This window comes from Pelodiscus sinensis, chromosome 7, assembly GCF_052426305.1.
Source record: "Pelodiscus sinensis isolate ZL-2025 chromosome 7, ASM5242630v1, whole genome shotgun sequence".
Taxonomy (NCBI): Eukaryota; Metazoa; Chordata; order Testudines; family Trionychidae; genus Pelodiscus; species Pelodiscus sinensis.
This window is the reverse complement of record NC_143058.1, coordinates 55,200,601-55,220,157: the sequence shown is the minus strand read 5'-3', so window position 1 is coordinate 55,220,157 and position 19,557 is coordinate 55,200,601. Positions and strand designations below refer to the sequence as shown.

Below are 19,557 nucleotides of genomic sequence, written 5' to 3'. Positions count from 1 at the left end.
GAATTCATGCAGCAGGGGATCCAGCAAATAGAACGTGGTGACATGTTTTTCCTGAAACTTTTTTCATCAAAGAAACAAAACTAAAATGCAGGCTTTAGATCAATGGAACATTTCACAAATCTTGTGGTGCTTTCACAGAATTGTTTCAGTAAAAAAATATGGAAGCATTTTGATGTTCTAAAAATTAAATGTTTCAATTCTTCTATTCAAAATGACATTTTATTTCCTTTAATTTTTATTGTTTTTTAAATGTAAAAGAGAAAACTGCCATGTTCTTACCTTTGCATTGTATGGAATATAATGTTTGGATAAAGCCTCAGGAGTGTGCATCCATGTTTTGTCTGCAAAAAGCAAATCAAAAAATTGAATGACATTACATATATTATTGTTTTTAATGTAATTTTAAATGCATCAATCACACTAATTTTATTAAGTTCATTTCTACAATAGATAATTATAATGAATTTCATTACCACAGTATCTGAGCACCTTACAGACCTACGTGAATTTATCTTTGGGAGGTAAAGCAGTACTATTATCCCAATTAACATTACCCATCCCGTTGTGATGGTAGATGTACACTCAGGTTGGCCTGACACGGAGGCAAAAGCAGACCCAGCTGCCATCTTGCCCGTGAAGGACCTGCTGTGCCATGGCTGTGTCCCTGCTGCTCTACTCCTACCTGGCATCACTCAAGCACACCATGCACTCAAACCCGCCAGAAAGCACTGTAGGTGTCATGTTATTGGATTTTAAAGTGAGTAGGCAGATTACTGTGGCACCCACTAGTGTGTGTTTGGTCCAAGTTCTATACAAAGTGGGCCACGTGAAGTGTCAAATAAAAGCTTATGCTCTGTTGATTCTATGTATGCTACTCATGTACCTGTATGGTTTTTGTATGTGAAATTATGGATATGGGCTCTTGTTCTTGTACAGGCAGTCCCCGGGTTACGTACAAGATAGGGACTGTAGGTTTGTTCTTAAGTTGAATTTGTATGTAAGTCGCAACTGGTATATATTGTAGGGGAACTCTAGCCAAACATTTCTCCAGAGCTCAGTCTTATTCTCCCACACCTCACTTCCTCAGTCCTTTATTCTCAAGCTGAGGTGTCTGCTGAGAAAAGCCGCTCTGCGTCTCCTTGGTCTGCTGGGGGGAGCGCTAGCTTCGCATCTCCCTGGTCTGCTGGGGGGAAGCAGCTAGTGCGGGGTTGCCTCACCCCGTTTGTAAGTAGGTATCCGATGTAAGTCGGATCCATGTAACCCGGGGACTGCCTGTATTTTAAATGTTCTCTATCTGGGAGACAGCTATGGGCCTCAGTTGCCTGTTTGATCTGAGGAAGTGGGTCTGGCCCACGAAAGCTCATCATCTAATAAACCATCTTGTTAGTCTTTAAAGTGCTACATTGTCCTGCATTTTGCTTCAGCTACCCCAGACTAACACGGCTACATCTCTATCACAGTTGCCTGTTGTGAGGGATGGTTATTCTATGAATATCTGTGCTAATTAGCAATGCTGCATGGACAACGGCCCTCGGAGTTGCCATTACAAGAGGAATGTGTCTAGAAACCTGCAAGCCAGCCAGTGCATCATGGCTACTTGTATGCAAGACAAAGACAGATCACTTGATCATGTGACCAACTCCAGTTTAGGAGGCATGAGGACTATAACAGTGCCATGAGGCTGTCTTCATCTTGTGTTTAACCCTGCTGCCAGGGAGGAGTGCACATTAACCTGGTAGCGGTTAGTTGGTCTGCAGCGACTCGCTTAGAAAATGAAAGGTGCACAAAGCACCTGCGCTGCACTTTCCCCTCCCGCCTCACCTCCGGCTGGTGCCTCGGGACCTGCCAAAGGCAGGGGAGTCTTGCGAGAAGCCTGTTCTCAGGACGGATGCCTTTCCTTTATAGTAATATAGATTTTACATATAGAAAAACCAGTCACTGAGAGGCTAATGGCCACATTTGTAAAGGCACTTGGGCTACGTCTACACTGGCCCCTCTTCCGGAAGGGGCATGTAAATTTCACGAGTCGTCGTAGGGAAATCCGCGGGGGATTTAAATATCCCCCGCGGCATTTAAATAAAAATGTCCGCCGCTTTTTTCCGGCTTTTAAAAAAGCCGGAAAAGAGCATCTAGACTGGCCCCGATCCTCCGGAAAAAGTGCCCTTTTCCGGAGGGTCTTATTCCTACTTTGAAGAGCGTCTAGACTGGCCCCGATCCTCCGGAAAAAGTGCCCTTTTCCGGAGGATCGGGGCCAGTCTAGACGCTTTTTTCCAGCTTTTTTAAAAGCCGGAAAAAAGCGGCGGACATTTTTATTTAAATGCCGCGGGGGATATTTAAATCCCCCGCGGATTTCCCTACGACGACTCGTGAAATTTACATGCCCCTTCCGGAAGAGGGGCCAGTGTAGACGTAGCCTTGGTGTGTAAATCTGCAGATAGGCACCTACTGGAATTTTTAAAAGTGCCAAAGTGTCATATTCTCGGATGCCTGTTTACATCATTAGCCACCTGAACACCTTTAAAAATCTGGCCCTAACAAACTTGTCCATGAACACATGGAAAGTCTGTGGCAAATAAGGCAAGTGGATCCAGCTTTCCTCTGGCCTAGGCCAGTACTTTGCACTGATACACTAGAATATCTTTCCTCTCCTTAATACTACTACTTTGTAGAATTGTTGTGCATTATCTCTATCAGAACAGAGAATCAGCAGAGTTGTTTTGTACTGGAGGTACCGCAGATACACAGTGATGTGAAAGGGCTTTTTTTTTTATAAGCATGAATGAAGATCTCCATATGCCATTTTAAAATTACATATCCTGGCTGTGTACAAGGCTTCAACTGTTCCAACTTGAAATATGACAAAATATTACAGGAAAAATCAACTACTAGGTAACATCCTTGCTGGAAAACGCATGTCAAATTCATCCAGTAACTCCATTATTTCAGGAGAAAAGTTAAGAAACAAATTTGACTATCCAGAAAGGCTTTGACTTTTTAATAATACACAATAATTCAGCTTTTCATCCTGGGCATCAATGAGATTTTCCATTTTGATCACTTTCACTGAATTTAAAATGAGAACTAGAGCCATGTTTTCTGTATTTTTCCTCTTCCCTGTGAAAGTGTTATTTCAGTCTACATCATTTTTTCCTTGTCTTTCTTGATACTTTCTTCACCATGCAGCTGTTCCAGACATTGAGTTCATATTACCCCTTATTCTGATATTTTGTTTGTAGATCTTTTAGACTGTTTCTTAGATTTTTATTGTATTAATTTCTTCAAAATAAATGAAAATAAAATAAAAAGCAAAACTGTTATGTACAATATTTCCACAAGAAAGGTTTCCGTAAAACAATCCTGTCTTAAACCACGTTAAAATTAGGTACAATTTTAAAACTTTAATCTTTCACCGGATGACATAAATAAAATTGTTTATTTTCCTTTAATGATCCATCTAAGAAATATACACTATTGTCTCACTTTTCCTGCTGTGAATTTTATTGTGCTTTGACAGCATGTGTTAACTGCTCACTGAAACACATTCGTATTTTCTTGTCTTTGCAATGTCTATTTCTAAAATGCCTATTTTATGTAAATCAAATCTCGTAAACTTTCAGAAAAACAATTCGAACACCAGAAGTTTGGAAATCCACCTGAAACATGATATAGAGAAGAAATAATATATTTGTCTTGGGCCCATGCTTTTCAAATGACTAGATGATATACATGACTTTTTAAAAAGTATGATGAATTCCTTTTTCAGGGTGAATAGTGCTTCTTTATACATAACACTATTCTCCTTTCAGGTAGTGTGAGTCACGGTTGCAGAATCTGGAACTTCATTGAACGAACAATCACAAGAGTAATGCAAGGCAAAATTCTGCCCTTGGATCAGCACATGCAATTCCATTTACCTCAGTGAGTTTACAGCGATATAACTAAATAATTAATGCTTTTCTGTTGATAACATACAAGAATGAATACAATGTTCTGAGTTATGATTGCTTTTGCAATCTTAATAAGATAAATGAAGTAAAACATTTTTAAAATTATAGAACTATACTTCTGAATGTGCATCAGAAGCAGAGCTATTGAGTAAGGGTATGTCTACACTACAGAGTTTTATCGAAAAAATGGACATCCACACTGAATTACGTCAATTACTGCCATTGCGTTCTTCCGAAAGTAAATCAAAAGGACAGAGGGGTTTACCGGTGCTGGTAATCCCCTTTCTACAAGAAAGAAGCCTTTTCCAGAAAGAGTTCTTTCGGAAAAAGGTGTATGTGGATGGGGAAGGAGTTATTTCAAAAGAAGAGGAAAAAGGAAAAAGCACAGGTGTCCTGGTAGCCACTCCATCCACAGAAATCACAGCTTAAATGCGAGATAGAGTCCACACTGAATGGATGCCATCTTTTGAAAGTGATCTGCTTTTTCTATGTGCTTTTATGTGTGGACGCTCTGAGAAGAAGATTTTTTGGAAGATCTTTTCCGAAACAAGGTTCTTCCGAAAGAAGCCTGCAGTCTAGACATAGCTAAGATATATATCTTTACACAGTCACTTTCACAACGGAATCAGAACACAATGGAGGGTCTGGGTCTAAAAACACCAAATCTGTTCTGCAGCATTTAAGGTAGTTCCCTTTGAAAGTGACACTCTTGCATGAAAGAATAAGATTTAGCCACCTGTTCCTTAAAGTGGCATCATTTAATATTTTATATTTGTACAGTAGCTACACATTTGCTTTTGGCTATGGCTGAAGAGCACACAGCTTATTGGAGGGGTTAGATGCAGAGAGAGGACATGTATGTAAAGGTGACCTTTCTGCTCCCATGATAATAGCTTAGCTGTGTGCTGAGCTATTCTCTCAGTGTAAAACTGCTTTGGTGAGGGCTATTCTATATTAATTCAGCTGTCAATTGTCCTGATGTAATGCGTTACTCTGGGATCACTGGGATGTAATGAAAATTTTTAAAATTCATAATCAATACAGTTGGAAGACAAAAAGTAAATTAGAAAGCATCATGACCAAGATTAATTTGGACTATTATACTTTTGAAAAAGAATCACACTTTAAAAATCAGTACACTATTTTTAGAGGGAGATGAGGGAAAAGGGGGTTTGCCAAATAGCAGGAGGAGACTAAGAGAAGTCAGATGAGTGTGTCTATACTATAATACTGTCTATACTGTCACTGGATGTAATTACAGCACAATCTGATGCCAGTTCTACACTGGCGGAGAAAATCAATGCAAGATACGCAACTCTAGCTACGTGAAATGCAAAGCTGGAGTTGATGTACCTTGTATCGATTTTCTGGGGCGGCCGTAGAGTGAGAGGTCGACAGGAGAAATGCTCCCGTCAACTTCCCTTACTCCTAGCAACAGCAAGCAGTATTGCTGTCGAAGGGGGCACCCTGACCATTTAATTTAGTGGGTCTTTACTCTACCCATCAATCCTCCGGTAAGTGGAGATATAGCTTTAATCTACCTAGCTTATTTGTAGGAGAATATGCTCCAGAGCAGGCTATGTAAACCCACTTATGGAACTAGCCATCACAAAAGCTCACAATGCCATAGTTTCACTGCACTGTGGTTGGAGCTAAATAGATTAGAATTAGCTCAGGTATGTCAGCATATGTAATCACACCCCACAATTACAGTGTAGAGAAGACATATCCAATACAGAACTTCTCCCTCTTCTTTACATGAGTGTAGTTCCAAAGTAGTGCACATTTACATAACTTAAAATATTTATGAAATATTTCTGTATTTCTTATGATTGTAACACTTCCAATAACTTTAGTCTATTGTCAGATGTCTACGTCTTTAGTCTATTGTCAGATGTTGGTAAAAATACCCTATCAGGAAAGTCAGCATCAGCAGAAGCCCACAAATTTGTCAATTCCAGAAGAAGTATTACTCCCAACTTAACTTTACAGCCAAATAACTTCATCATGTACCTGGCCAGAGTCAGTAGGAGATATCTTGAGCCTTTGAAGAACTCACACTATTCATCATAGAATTCTAAGGGCACTTCTAAACTGCTCCTCAGTTTGGAGTATCAATGAGCCAGTAGCAGTGAGCACCGGAGAGCTGTGCTATAATTCACCCATGTGGATACTGCAGGTGGAAATAAAGAGGTTCCTACCTCATATAAATATAGTCCTATTTGAAGAGAACTGTGATAATGTATGTGAGCTGGGAACCTTTTCATTTCTGCCCAGTCTTTACACAGAAGAGTGACAGCACGGCACTTTTTTGTAACACTGTTATTCAGGTGGATAAGGCTTTTTTTAAGCAACTAACAAAATCATCCAAAGTGCAGGATTTGGTGGTGATGGGGGACTTTATCCAGACATTATGTTGGGAAACTAACACAGCAATCCACAAGCATAAGTTCTTGGACTGCACAGTCGACAATTTTTTATTACAGAAAGTTGAGAAAGCTACTAAGGGAGAAGCTGTTCTTGATTTGATTTTAACAAACAGGGAGAAACTGGTGGAAAATCTGAAAGTGGAAGGCAGCTTGAGTGAAAGAGATCATGAAATCATAGATTAGCTCACGAACACGCCATAGGAACATTGAAGCATTATTTATATACTTCACGCTACAATGGAATCCCACTGACACTGGGCTGCTGCTTATGGCTGCAGGCAAGCAGCACTGTCCTCATCATTAAGCAAGACCATATTCAAACAAAGCTCACATAAATGGTGAAGATATGCTGGAAAGTCACAAGAAGTATTTCCTAACCCTTATTTTTCCCTTGCACGCTAAGTTCTGATTTGCCTTCTGCCATATTGTGGCGGGTCAGCATGGGCTCCTGCTGACTCAGAAAGGGAATCACTCCGTAAGACCCATTGGTGGGCGGCCAGAGCTGCCCAGTCCCACCCACAGGAAGCAAAAGGGCGGGGCTGGCACTATAGGAACAGAGACTGAAAGTTCAGTTAGGGTATGTCTAGACTACCTGGCTCTGCCGACAGAGGCATGTAAATTAGACATACCGACATAGTCAATGAAGCGAGGGATTTAAATATCAGCAGTCAAGACGCAGATCGGTAGACAGGGAAAGCTGTTGTCAACCGATCCCTTATGCTTCATGAAATGAGGTTTACATGATCTGTCGACAATGGCTTTCCCTGTCGACCGATCTGCGTTTTGACTGCCGCGTTGTGCAGACAATCAGCTGAGCCGGCACAATGCGGTGACCATTCTTATTTTAATGAAGCGGGGGATATTTAAATCCCCACTCCATTGACTATGTCGTTATGTCTAATTTACATGCCTCTGTTGGCAGAGCCATGTAGTCTAGACATACCCTTAGTGCCCAGCAGCGAGCAAGCCAGACACTCTCCCTGGGCATCTTAGAAGGAAGGCACAGCTGCCCTCCCCCCCACCCTGAAGGAAGGAATGGGTTGGACTGCCTGGGTCACTGCTAGACTCTGGAGACTGGCCAAAGCCACCCCAACCACCAATAGACCCTGAACACTGGCTGGGATGGCCACAGCCCCTACCAGGCTATGGACATTGGTCTGCACCGCGGGGACCATTGAGTGACCCAGACCCTGCCCATGGACACCCTGCCAGCACTGTTATCCCCAGCGGACCCGGAGGATCAGTGATCGAGCCAGATAGGCCTGCAGGGGGAACTGGGAAGTAGCTTAGGAAAAGCCAACCCCAGTGCAGCTGAGGAAATGGAGGTCAGCTGGGCAGTGTGTTGCGGTCAAGATCCCCGCTGACCCAAAGACCTGGTCGGCGTGTTGCGGTCAGGATCCCCACTGATCCAGTGGCAGCCCATGCTGCCACTGTTCGGGTTCTGGGCTAGGATGCAGTGTAACAGGTGAGCCTGCATCCCCCCCACCATCCCTCACCTTGGGTGGCAGGTTCCCCCTGTAGGGAGAAACCCCCTGCGCCTGTTGGCTTTCTACCTAAAAGGAGACCCTACCCCTGCCTCAGCCCACTGACTAGCCTGAGCATGGAACTGTTTAACTATCTCGCTTCTTGTACTGTTTGTTGGCCTGATGCCCTGCTCTGACTCAGGTCTGGGCCTTATTAATGTCATCTCAGCCTGCATAGAGGCTTGGGTTCCTGAACTGCTTAAACAGTTTGCTTTCTACCCCAACCTGGCCAAGGGTGTGGCCTCTGTAAACTGCTGCTTGGACTGCAGCCAAGTCCCAGTACAGGCAGTCCCCGGGTTACGTACAAGATAGGGACTGTAGGTTTGTTCTTAAGTTGAATCTGTATGTAAGTCGGAACTGGCGTCCAGATTCAGCCGCTGCTGAAACTGACCGCCAGTTCTGACTTACATACAGATTCAACTTAAGAACCCTAAGCTTCCCCAAGTCAGCTGCTGCTGAAACTGATCAGCGGCTGATTCCAGGAAGCCTGGGGCAGAGCAACTCTGCCTCGGGCTTCCTGTAGTCAGCGCTGGTCAGTTTCAGCAGCGGCTGACTTGGGGACGCCTGGGGCAGAGCAGCTGGGGTGCTGCTGGGTTGCTCCAGTAGCACCGCTCCTCGGCGCTACTGGACCAACCCAGCAGCACCCCAGCTGCTCTGCCCCAGGCGTCCTGATTCAGCCACTGCTGAAACTGACCAGCAGCGGCTGAATCAGGACCTGGGGCAGAGCAGCTGGGGTGCTGCCGGGTTGATCCAGTAGTGTCCAGAGCGGCGCTGCAGGACCAATCGGCAGCGCCCCAGCTGCTCTGCCCCAGGGTCCAAAACGAAAGCCTGGTCTGCTGGGGGGGGCACACTAGCTGCGCCCCCCCCCCCCCAGCAGACCAGGGACACGGGGAGCAGAGCTGCAGCGGCAGCCAGAGCAAAGCCTCAGAAGCACGGGGAACCGCCGCTGCTGCCGCTTCAGTCCCGGTGCCCCTGGTCTGCTGGAGACGGTCTCCAGCAGACCAGGGGCACCGGAGCAGCTTACGAACGGGGCTTTCTCGCCCCGGAGCTCGCAGGTAGCAATCCGCCACCTCGACCTCCGGGGCGAGAAAGCCCCGTTCGTAAGTGTGGATCCGACGTAAGTCGGGGACTGCCTGTACCCTGATTTGTGCAACTGGGTACCTGGGCCCGGACCCACCCTGAGTAAGACCCTATAGACCACCCACAGCCTGCAGACAGGCCTGGGCCTTATCTGTTAAACTGTTTATAAACTTCTTGTTGCTCTGCTCAAGGGCTTACTCTCACAGACTATGACTCAGCCGGCAGCCTGAGCCCTCACCCCTGACCTGTTTGGAAGTCTGTCCTGAGCTAGGGCTGGGACACTAGAATTTCTATTTAGCTGGGCAGCGTGGTGAGTCAGCATGAGTTCCCGTGGACCCGGACGATTGCATGCTGTTTTGCAGCATTTTTTTTCAAACTTTGCTGTGATGTAATCTAATTTTAATGTACCAGAAAAACAAGACCATTTTAGACAAATAAAATCCAGAAAATGGCAGTGACATTTCCTCAAAAAACCACACTGAAAATTCTGAGAAAATGGAACAGGGGTCCTCAATTGAATAGATGAATTTTTTCAAGAATAAAATGCAGTTTGTTTTGACCTCTGAACCCTTTCTCTTAAAATTAATTTGAACATGGCTTTTTAGTTTAGTACTTAATTATTCATTTTCAATTAAAAAACAAAATAGAACTTTATAATGCAATCAACAAAACAAACAACTGATATTAGAAGTATATTATCATTTATATAGCACCAACTGTGGGCTAATACTTTACAGACGTATAAAACAGCCAGGCCACAGCATAGAACTTAAAGTCTAAATAAAGCTAGAAAGCGCACACATATAATATACTGAAAGAAATTTTTAAAAGTACTGAAGTGTTCTACGTTTGAGTTTACTGAGCAGCTAAAGGCAATTTGAATTAATAAACTCTTAGCTTTCAGTACCCCAGGAGTATGAATAGCTTAAGAGCAAGAAGAAGTTACTCACCCTGCACGGTAACGATGGTTCTTCAAGATGCGTGTCCCTGGGGGTGCTACACTTAGGAGTTGGTGCGCCCTTGCACCGGCAATCAGCCATTTTTCTTAGCTGTGTCTGGTCGCACCGCACCTGTGCAGTAGCCACTTCATGGTGCTGCTTTTGTCTGTTGACTGCACATGCAGCCCCCTTTTATTCCTTCTCTACTGTGGATTCAAGGATACAGACTCTAGAGTAGAAGGAAGGAAGGAAAATAGTAGAGCTCTCACAGGGACATACATCTTGAAGAACCATTGTATCTGCGCAAGATGAGTAACTTCTTGAGTGCTGTTCCTCTGGGTGCTCCACTTCAGGTGTCTGTAGAGTAGTGCCCTGATGGAGGAAGGCTTTAGAGATGTGGTTAAGCTAGCAGTGAAAGAACAACTTGTCCCACTATGGCTGCATGGAACGGGGCTGGTTGTTATGGCATTGTGTCTAGCAAAAGTGTGCTCAGAGGACCAAGTTGCAACCCAACACATGTCTTGCAAGGATACATCTTTCAGAAGACCGTATACATGACTATGACTCTGGTGGAGTGAGCTGTTATGTGACATGGAGATTGCTTGTTGTGTAGATTGTAGCAGATATGTATACAGGAGAATATCCTCTTTGAAAAACGTTGGGATGAAATAACATCACCCTTGGACTGCTCGCTAATGAATAAAAACAGGCTGGTAAGGCATATAACATCCCAGGGAGGAGTTGGATCCAAAATACGTTTTGCTTACATGTTAAAAATCATTTAGTGATGGGATGAGAAAAAATGGAGAAGCCATCAACTGGTTCATGAAATGTCGTGATGGCTAGTAGATGAACTCTATGGGAACTGAAAGTCCTGACTCCCTGAGGTTGAGGAAATATTCTAGTATGACTGGGATGGGTGCTTTGATTAGTGACACTGTATTAGTATCAGCCAGGAAAATGTCTCCACTTGTAGAGGTAAGTTTTTCTGATGGCAGGTTGGTGGCTATTTAAAAGTATCTCTTGCATGCTGTCTGAACAGGAACACTTGGCATGCTAGAACCATGGGATAGCCAGGCTTTGGAATGAAGAGCTGTTGGACTGGGATGCAGTGTTCAACCATGGTGCTACAATAGAAGGTTTAGACATCGTGGGAGTGAATGAGGACTGCAGAGTGGACAAATCTCCAAAAACCCATTGGTCTGATATATTTGCTCATGAGTGGGAAAAAGGGCAGAGGTGGAGGCCAAAGAGGAGGAGGAAAGATTCTCGTGCTGTGGAGAGGTCACTCAGACCCTCAACTAATTTTTCAAAACTGCTGTTTAGAAGTAGCCATTTGGCTCATTGTAGACTGTGAGTGTAGAAGTCTGCACCATTGGGTGCATTGTTTTGAATGGAACTGGAACAGTCTGATGTGAGATTCCTATGATCTATGGTATGGGATGTACTGCTTATGCTTATTTGGTGGGGTGTAAATACCAAGTGTCCTAAGCGTGGTCCACGAATCTTTCATGGTATGAAGGACTTCATCCATTTTGGTTGCAAAGAGGACCTGAAAGGAAGGTTCTCCGCCTTCATCTGAAGGTCTGTAGGAATTCCCTAGGCCCGAAACCAGGAGAACCTGTGCATCACTACTGCTATTGCAATTGTACAGGCTGCCAGGTCTGTGACATCCATGGCTGCTGGGAGGCCAGTGCGGGATATAGTTTGACTCTCCTGTATGATGGCCTGGGGTTCTGGCTGTTTTTGTTTCAGCTGTTCCATAAGCTCTTGGAATTTGGAATAGTTGGAATGGTCACAGTTAGCAAAGAAGAGATGAAGAATTCACCACTTGAAGTGGCAGGGTGGCTGATGAGTAGACCTTTCAGCCCAGCAGATGGAGGTGCTTGTGGTCCTTATCCTATGGGGTGGACTGAAACTGAGGTAACTTTGCTCTGTGATGTACAGTGTTCACTACTGAGGAATTTGATGGCGGAGAGTAACATAAAAAGTCTGTGTCTTTGGCAGGAACCAAATATTTCCTATCAGTTCATTTGTTAGTAGGAGATGATGATGCTGGTGTTTACCATATCATTTCAGCTGGCTCTAAGATAGCCTCGTCCACAGGGAGGGCTACTTTTGTAGTGACTGAGGGCTCTAATTTTTTTTAAATATATGATTTTTTCTTTCACTTCTTGTATGTCAATATCCTATGCTGTGGCTACCCTTTAAAATTTCTTAAGGTCATCGGTGGATGTAGATATTTGAGGAATTATTGTTTCCTTTTAGGTGAGCAGGAGCAATTATTTAAAGGTGAACTATCCTTGATTTCAGTAGGATCTACATCCTCTTCCTTCCTCCATAGGATCCTCATCAGGTACTTCACAGGTACTTTCATGTGTACAAGATGGAGGAGACGTGAGCAGATACTGCTAAGCAAAATCTCCTATTGCACGGAACAAGAATGCACTAACACCTAAAGTAGAGCTCTCACAGGGACACACTGGTGTGCATGGAATAACAGTCCCCTGCTTAAATGAAAAAGGAATCTGGTTACCTGCATTAGAGAGGAACTTGCACATACGGTTCAGATGCAAGCCATACATTTCTGAGTATTATGAACTTCAGCCAAAACTTATTAAAATATTAAAGTAAAATTCTACACTGAATACTTTGGGAGAACACAAGGGCTGGGAAAAGGGAAATGGTGACCCTCAGCCAATGGGAACTTCGAGGCTCCATGTCTATGAACTCTTACATAAACAAAGCGTTGCAGGTCTGCCAGCAGTGTACCCAGTTTAACTGTACCTCTGGTCCCTCGGCGCAACTGGTACAGATGGTAATGCCAGGCAGTTTGGAAAGCCTCGTCAACACACTTTGTGCAAAATGATCCTATTCTAGGAGCCCTCCTTGGTTCCAACAACATTGTGGCCCACTGAGTTGAAAGAGGGCCACTTATGCAGCCCCACTCACTACCCTGCATTGCCCATTGCTGAATTACAGTGTAATTAGTTGTCATACATTTATCCATTTATTATGTGTGTGCCTCAATGACAGGAACAGTGAAATAAGAGATGCTGACTACAGCCTAATTAAGTATTTAATAAAACCAATTTATTTAAAGTGAATAGGTTACTATAAGTAAGCACACAAGCAAAATTAGGTATGAATAGGCAAAGTCCAGTGATACAATGTACACAATACAAAAAGTGTTGTGTTGTTGGTGTGTTTTTATTTCTCCTCCCTCACTATCTCTCCTCCCCCAGTGATTCTTGGAGACAAGCATTCATTCTTTGACAGGACACTGAAGTCTTATCTTCCTAGAACAGAATGGGGGTTGCAGAATGTAGAGCCTTTCAGTGTCTTTCCATCATGAGATTCAAGGCCTTATGAATGACTTTCAATAGCTGCTTATTAAAATAAAAGAATGTTGTAAAGGCAATATTGAGTTTACATATTCACAAAATTACAGAAAGTGAGGAAATACAAATGCTACATTTGAACAGTGACATTATTTCAATCTTGTTGAAGATACTGTAGATTTTATGCCATATATTTTAGGATATAAACAAAGTGATCTGTACGTTTAAGCAAAAAAAGGAATAAAAATAATATATACGCAACATTGATCATGAATCCTTGCTTTTGCATGTCTTCATTTTTTTGTATTACTGACTATGCAGGTTAAATAATATAGTAACATCATTTTTAACAAAAGGATTAGAATTGTTAAGCTAGTGATTTTGTTCTTGGTTCCTCCTAAGTTCCATAGGGGGAAGTAATCATTGCCAGCCTAATGCATGGCGCAAACTATTCAGTTCCATTACAATGGAATTGAACTGCTAGGCACATTAGGTGAACTGGGTCAGAGAAGAACCAGATGGTATCGAGGTTCTGCCCATTCTTCATTCTTGACTATCTATTAGCCGGTTCCCTCCAGCATGGGGGGGAATGGCTCAAGCAGGGACTCCTGCTCGCACCAGGTCCTGACTGCTGTGTCTTTGCCTTTGAAATGTAGCAGGAGTCCTGAGGGGTTCTTATTTCATTTATAAGGCAGATACACAGCCAGGATATTGAGCACCCCACCTCCTCCTTATGGCTAATCAAGTACTCAATGGAAATTCCATCAGCTACTCTAGTAACTGACTAATTGAAATTTAGCATCCTTACTGCTATATGAAAGTTTTATACATATACAAAAACTCTATGTGCTAACACAAATTAATAAGTGCCATATACAGTACATGAAGAATTACCCATTTTGTCCACTAACTGCAGGATTTGGGCACATGAGCACTGTCTTAAGTCAAATTTCCATAGCTAGTTTTGAAAATTTGGCTCACAATATCCAACTTACTATACAAATGGGTAATAACAAACACCAGTTCTAAATGGATAAGCTATTGGTAATAAAGCTCAAATTCTTTGGCGTAAAAGCCTTTAGGTAAAAAATATCTGACCCGATGTATCTTAAGCTACTTAAAATGTCCTAAGGGCCTGAATATCACAATGGAAAGAGACAAAGAGGCTCAACATTTTTCAAAAACTACTAGAAATCTAAGGCTTCTGCACCCAGAGGGCAAATAATGAACCTATGTCTCTAAGGAGCTTCCTAAGCTTAGCAGAGGGGGAAATTGGTTATTTTATTCAGGTAAAAATCAGAGCTTTCTTTTGAGCTGCCTAAAATACTTTGATAAGTACTCATACAATTACTCTAAGAATGCTAAGGATATCTTAGACAGATTAGCAAATATGAAAATACAAAATCTATATATTTGAGAGTTTGTCTGTCTGTTCATCGGTTTGTTCAAGAACTCCTAAACGGTGAGAGCTAGGACCACAAAATTTGGGATATATATATATATATGGGATATATCTTTTTATAACTTACAGCAATGTAAGAATTTGATTGTGCCAGGAAAATGGGATGTGCCTGGAATGGGATTGCTTCTCATATAACCATACAGAAAAGAGACAGAATCACAAGGGAGATGAAAGGGGCTAGGTGGGGTGCACCCCCATCCAGGACTTCACCAGTCCCAAGCCTCCCACCCTCTAGGCACCCTTTCAGGAGGGTGGGGGGCTGAAGCTCCACCACCAGATTTATACTGGAACATTGATGACTGTATCCCTTTGTCAGGGAATGAGGAGTAAATGTACAGTTTGTTGCATTCTTCTGTTAGGGTGAGGAATGCAGGGGGCAGATAAACCTAGACTTGCCGTAGCTGGAGGACATGCACCCCTTTCCTGGCAGTGCCTGCTAAAGCTGCAGTGGGTATGGAGAGGCCCTTCTCACTTGGCCCTATGCTGCTATGTGAGAGAGGGCTGGGGTAGTCTTCTCTTCCTGGGGCAGCCTGCATATTGAACCCCTCATCCCCACCCCAGAGTAATAATTTAAATGAAAGATAAACATTTTCAATTTATTTTCGAAAAAGCAAAAATTGAGTTAAGGACTTAACCCAAGCATGCCAGGTAAATCTTTTACTTCTCAAGATCATCTGCTTCTTCAATACTCAAGAGAGACACTATCTTCTCATCCAAAGAAAGACGGAGAGGAACATATATTGTCTAATACTATATTAGTTAGAACTTTCCCAGCCTCTGCATTATGCTCCCCTCATGATGAAAGGTATGGGACCAACCAGGGGCAGGTACAACTGCATAAAAATCCAAAAGGAAATCAGACCAGACCAGAATCCCACAAACTCAAGAATATTCCTACTGAGAAACTATCCCTTTTCATTGCTCACTCACAGTTACACTCAAAACCCACTTTGCCACTGGCTCGCCCCAATATGTCTATAATACTGCCCAGTTCTGCTTCTCTTCCTCCAAAACCTTGGATGTGTTCTGCTTGGTATTCATGCCAAGAGAATTAGCTCCTGGTGTAATATGAGAGCATTTTACAGGGATGTCCCTTTTTTGTCCGTACCATCCATTTATTTTTTATCCCACTGCAGAGGACAATGAACAAGGTAATTTGGCCCTTACGCATTAAAGGAAAGATTCTCGAATTCTCTCTCATGTTTTACATACTGGAAAGGACACCCAGCAGCTTACAAAGAAGAGTATAATAGTTACAAAAGGTCTTCAGAAAATAAAATTATTTAAGTCAAAACCTAACCCAAAAGAGCCTCTGTCATTGAAATTCTATTTTTACCTGTCACTATATTAGCAATACTAGAAGCGCTATGACTTTCATGCAAATTTCTAATATTTGAAGCAAGGGTGAGGGGAGGAGGCAGAAGAAGATGACCAATTTCTATATAAAAACATCAAAAAAGTTTAATAAACATGGGTAGCAAAGGGTTATTTGGCATGCAATTCTGTACCTTTCACATGCTTCAAGTTTTGCTCTTGTAAAGTATGACTAGTAAAAAAAGCTAGGCTCTCATATTATGTATTAGCTTTTTACTTTGGTTTTTTTAGGCCTTTTTTTTTCAACAAAATAAAAAACATTTAGACTGGTGATCAGTAATTTTTTGAATCTGCCCCACAAATCTTAGTAATTGACTAGTTAAGAAAAAGAAAATCCACAACGACAAGAACATAGTAAGACCAAGGATAACAATTTTCAAAGTTTTGGGAAAGTTCTAATGCATGCAACACAGAGAATTCTAAAATACACTGCCATCTAATATCTTTTTTAAAAATTTTCTTCAACTTTCCACAGTTTGTAATGGAAAATAAACTTTTTTTTTATTTAAATGTTTAGAAAATTATTTAAAAATTACTGATAATTACATACATCTAAATAATATGCAACCAACAGAAAGTAGCAAAAAAAGAAACTGATTTTTATATACTAGTATTACATATACACACACACACACACACACACACACACACACACCCACACACACCATATTTATTTCCTCCACTTTTATTATGTCAACGGTTTTTCTCATTTCCAAAAGAAGAAAAGGGAACACTAACATTATGCTGTCTGTGAAATATAATAATTTTAAAGATCATTTTATAGAAAATCCATTCAAATGAAATTGTATTCCATATTTTTTCTCTGAGGCATTCTTGTGATAGTTCAGACTTTGTCCACTAACTTTTGTCTATGTTACCATAAGTGACTGTCATAAAGAATCATGATGATTTGGCTTATCTGTCTTATAGATACAATTTCTCACATTTTGTCATTTGTAAATTATGTCAATATATTAACTTTAGTATTGTGGGCATCTTCCTTGTTTCATGAATCAATTGCTTGGCAGCAATCATAGCTCTTAAAAGTGATGTTTTCTCACATGATGTTAGAGGATTTTCCCACACATTAGTCTTGACAAAGAACTGTGCACCCATATCTAAACTAAGACAAACACCTGCAAATTTATTTTTGGATGAATTCAGGGCACTATGATATAAGAAACTCTGGGCCACATTCAGTACAGATCCACATCCTGAACAGGTCAGAGAGATTCCACACCTTGTAATTCAATGCTGAGTTTGGTTCAGACTGAAAAAACGAGGCCTTAAATTGACTACATTTCCTACATTGATTACCCTGTGCTTAAAAATATCTCTTTCCATTTGACAAAAATAATACATTTTCCTAATGAAGCAAAAATCAACAAACCATAGTTCCATGTTGTTAACTTTACTGTTTGTGCATTAGCATGATCACTCAACAGTAATTTCTATAAATCATGGGTGACAGAGCCAGCAAGAGAAGCAGAGACCCTTTAGGATGTATTTAACACACACCACACACAGACATGTGTACATATGTGTTTAAATCCTGATCATACCTTCAGTTTATATAGCTGACTTGGATACAAACATTAATAATAAAGATCACTTATATGTAGTTACAACACTTATGATAGTCCTTACAATATGAAAACTCTTTCTTAACTATAAAATATACTAACTTCCCAGAAGAACATATAACTAAGACTGAAGATAACACAGACAAGATGTATGGAAACAGCTAACATTAGGGAATGTGTGATCTCTGCCCATCTCTACTAACATAAATACCAACAACTGCACTTGAAGAGATGATGTTTACACAATAGCTACCGTGCTTTGTTGGGTATCAGTTGGGATATTAAAATGTGGGTAATTGGCTAAACATGTAATTGCTGAAAAAATTCAGTGATTATACAATTACATGCACCCACAGGAGAGCAGCAGCTGGCTCTCAGGAGAGCCACACCAGCCCCCGCGGGGAAGCCTGCCTCCCCATGCTGCTGCCTCTGTATCACTCTCACATTCCTAGTATCAATACACAAAGTAAAATTGAAGGGTGAACAGGGTAAGGATGGAACCAGAAAAATGGGTCAGAGGAATACACAGAGAAACATATTTCTGATGTGTTTGACCTCAAGAAAACTTTCATTTATTCACAATGATGAATTGGAAGAAAGTTGTAAAATGCTGTTTATGAAAACATGTATTAGGAAAATAAAAAGAAAACCTTTCCAGCATATCATTGACAGTGGCATCTCAATTGTACCCTTTAGTAGTCTGTCTTAGTTTTGATTAAGATCCATGAAAACTTTTCATATAAATTGGCATATACAATGTACAACAGCTAATTTTACAAGTAGTCTGATTTTGCTCCAATAATCATTTCTTTTTCATGATTCTTAAATTATTTAATGTTTCTGCAACTCAACTACAAAGCACATTGTCTCCATGAAATATAAAAACGGATAGGTGAATTCAACTCTTCTTAAAGTCGGTTGAAAAGTTCCCACTGAGCTCTAAGCTTTTTTTTATCAGAAATCTCAAAAGCGTAAGTATCAAAATTTAATAATCATTACACTTGGTGATCTTACATTTATTTTGGAATTTAACATAACAAATCTGGAAAGTATTGTTCCATGAAGCCAGTATTCCCAACATCTGTTCTCACCAGATAGCCATGTTATTTGCTATTACAATTTTTTCTGCCGAGATTCCAATTTGTTATGATTCATAGAATACTAGGACTGGAAGGGACCTCAACAGGTCATCGAGTCCAGTCCCCTGCCCTCATGGCAGGACTAAATACTGTCTAGACCATCCCTGATAGACATTTATCTAACCTACTCTTAAATATCTCCACAGATACCTGAAAAATGTTATTATGTCCCCCCTCAATCTTCTCTTTTCTAAACTAAACAAACCCAATTCTTTCAGCCTTCCTTCATAGGTCATGTTCTCTAGACCTTTAATCATTCTTATTGCTCTTCTCTGGACCCTCTCCAATTTCTCCACATCTTTCTTGAAATGTGGTGCCCAGAACTGGACACAATACTCCAACTGAGGCGGAAGAATGACTTCTCATGTTAACGCATCCCAGAATCATGTTTGCTTTTTTTGCAACTGCATCACACTGCTGACTCATATTCAGCTTGTGGTCCACTATAACCCCTAGATATCTTTCTGCCATACTCCTTCCTAGACAGTCGCTTCCCATTTTGTATGTGTGAAACTGATTGTTCCTTCCTAAGAGGAGCACTTTGTTAAACTTCATCCTGTTTACCTCAGACCATTTCTCCAATTTGTCCAGATCATTTTGAATTATGACCCCATCCTCCAATGCATTCGCAACCCCTCCCAGCTTGGTATCATCTGCAAACTTAATAAGCGTACTTTCTATGCCAATATCTAAATCGTTGATGAAGATATTGAACAGAGCGCCGGTCCCAAAACAGACCCC

The 19,557-nt window shown here is 41.5% G+C and overlaps 1 protein-coding gene across 14 annotated transcripts in view; it reads right to left on the bottom strand.

Annotated features, from left to right (window-relative positions):
* Positions 1-19,557, bottom strand: part of GULP1 (GULP PTB domain containing engulfment adaptor 1) — a 372,795-nt gene that overhangs the window by 157,358 nt on the left and 195,880 nt on the right. For all 14 annotated transcript variants that reach the window (XM_075933787.2, XM_075933780.2, XM_075933784.2 and 11 more), the window contains one exon: positions 280-341. In XM_075933787.2, the coding sequence (XP_075789902.1) occupies positions 280-341 (62 nt within the window). The remainder of the gene's footprint in view (positions 1-279; positions 342-19,557) is intronic.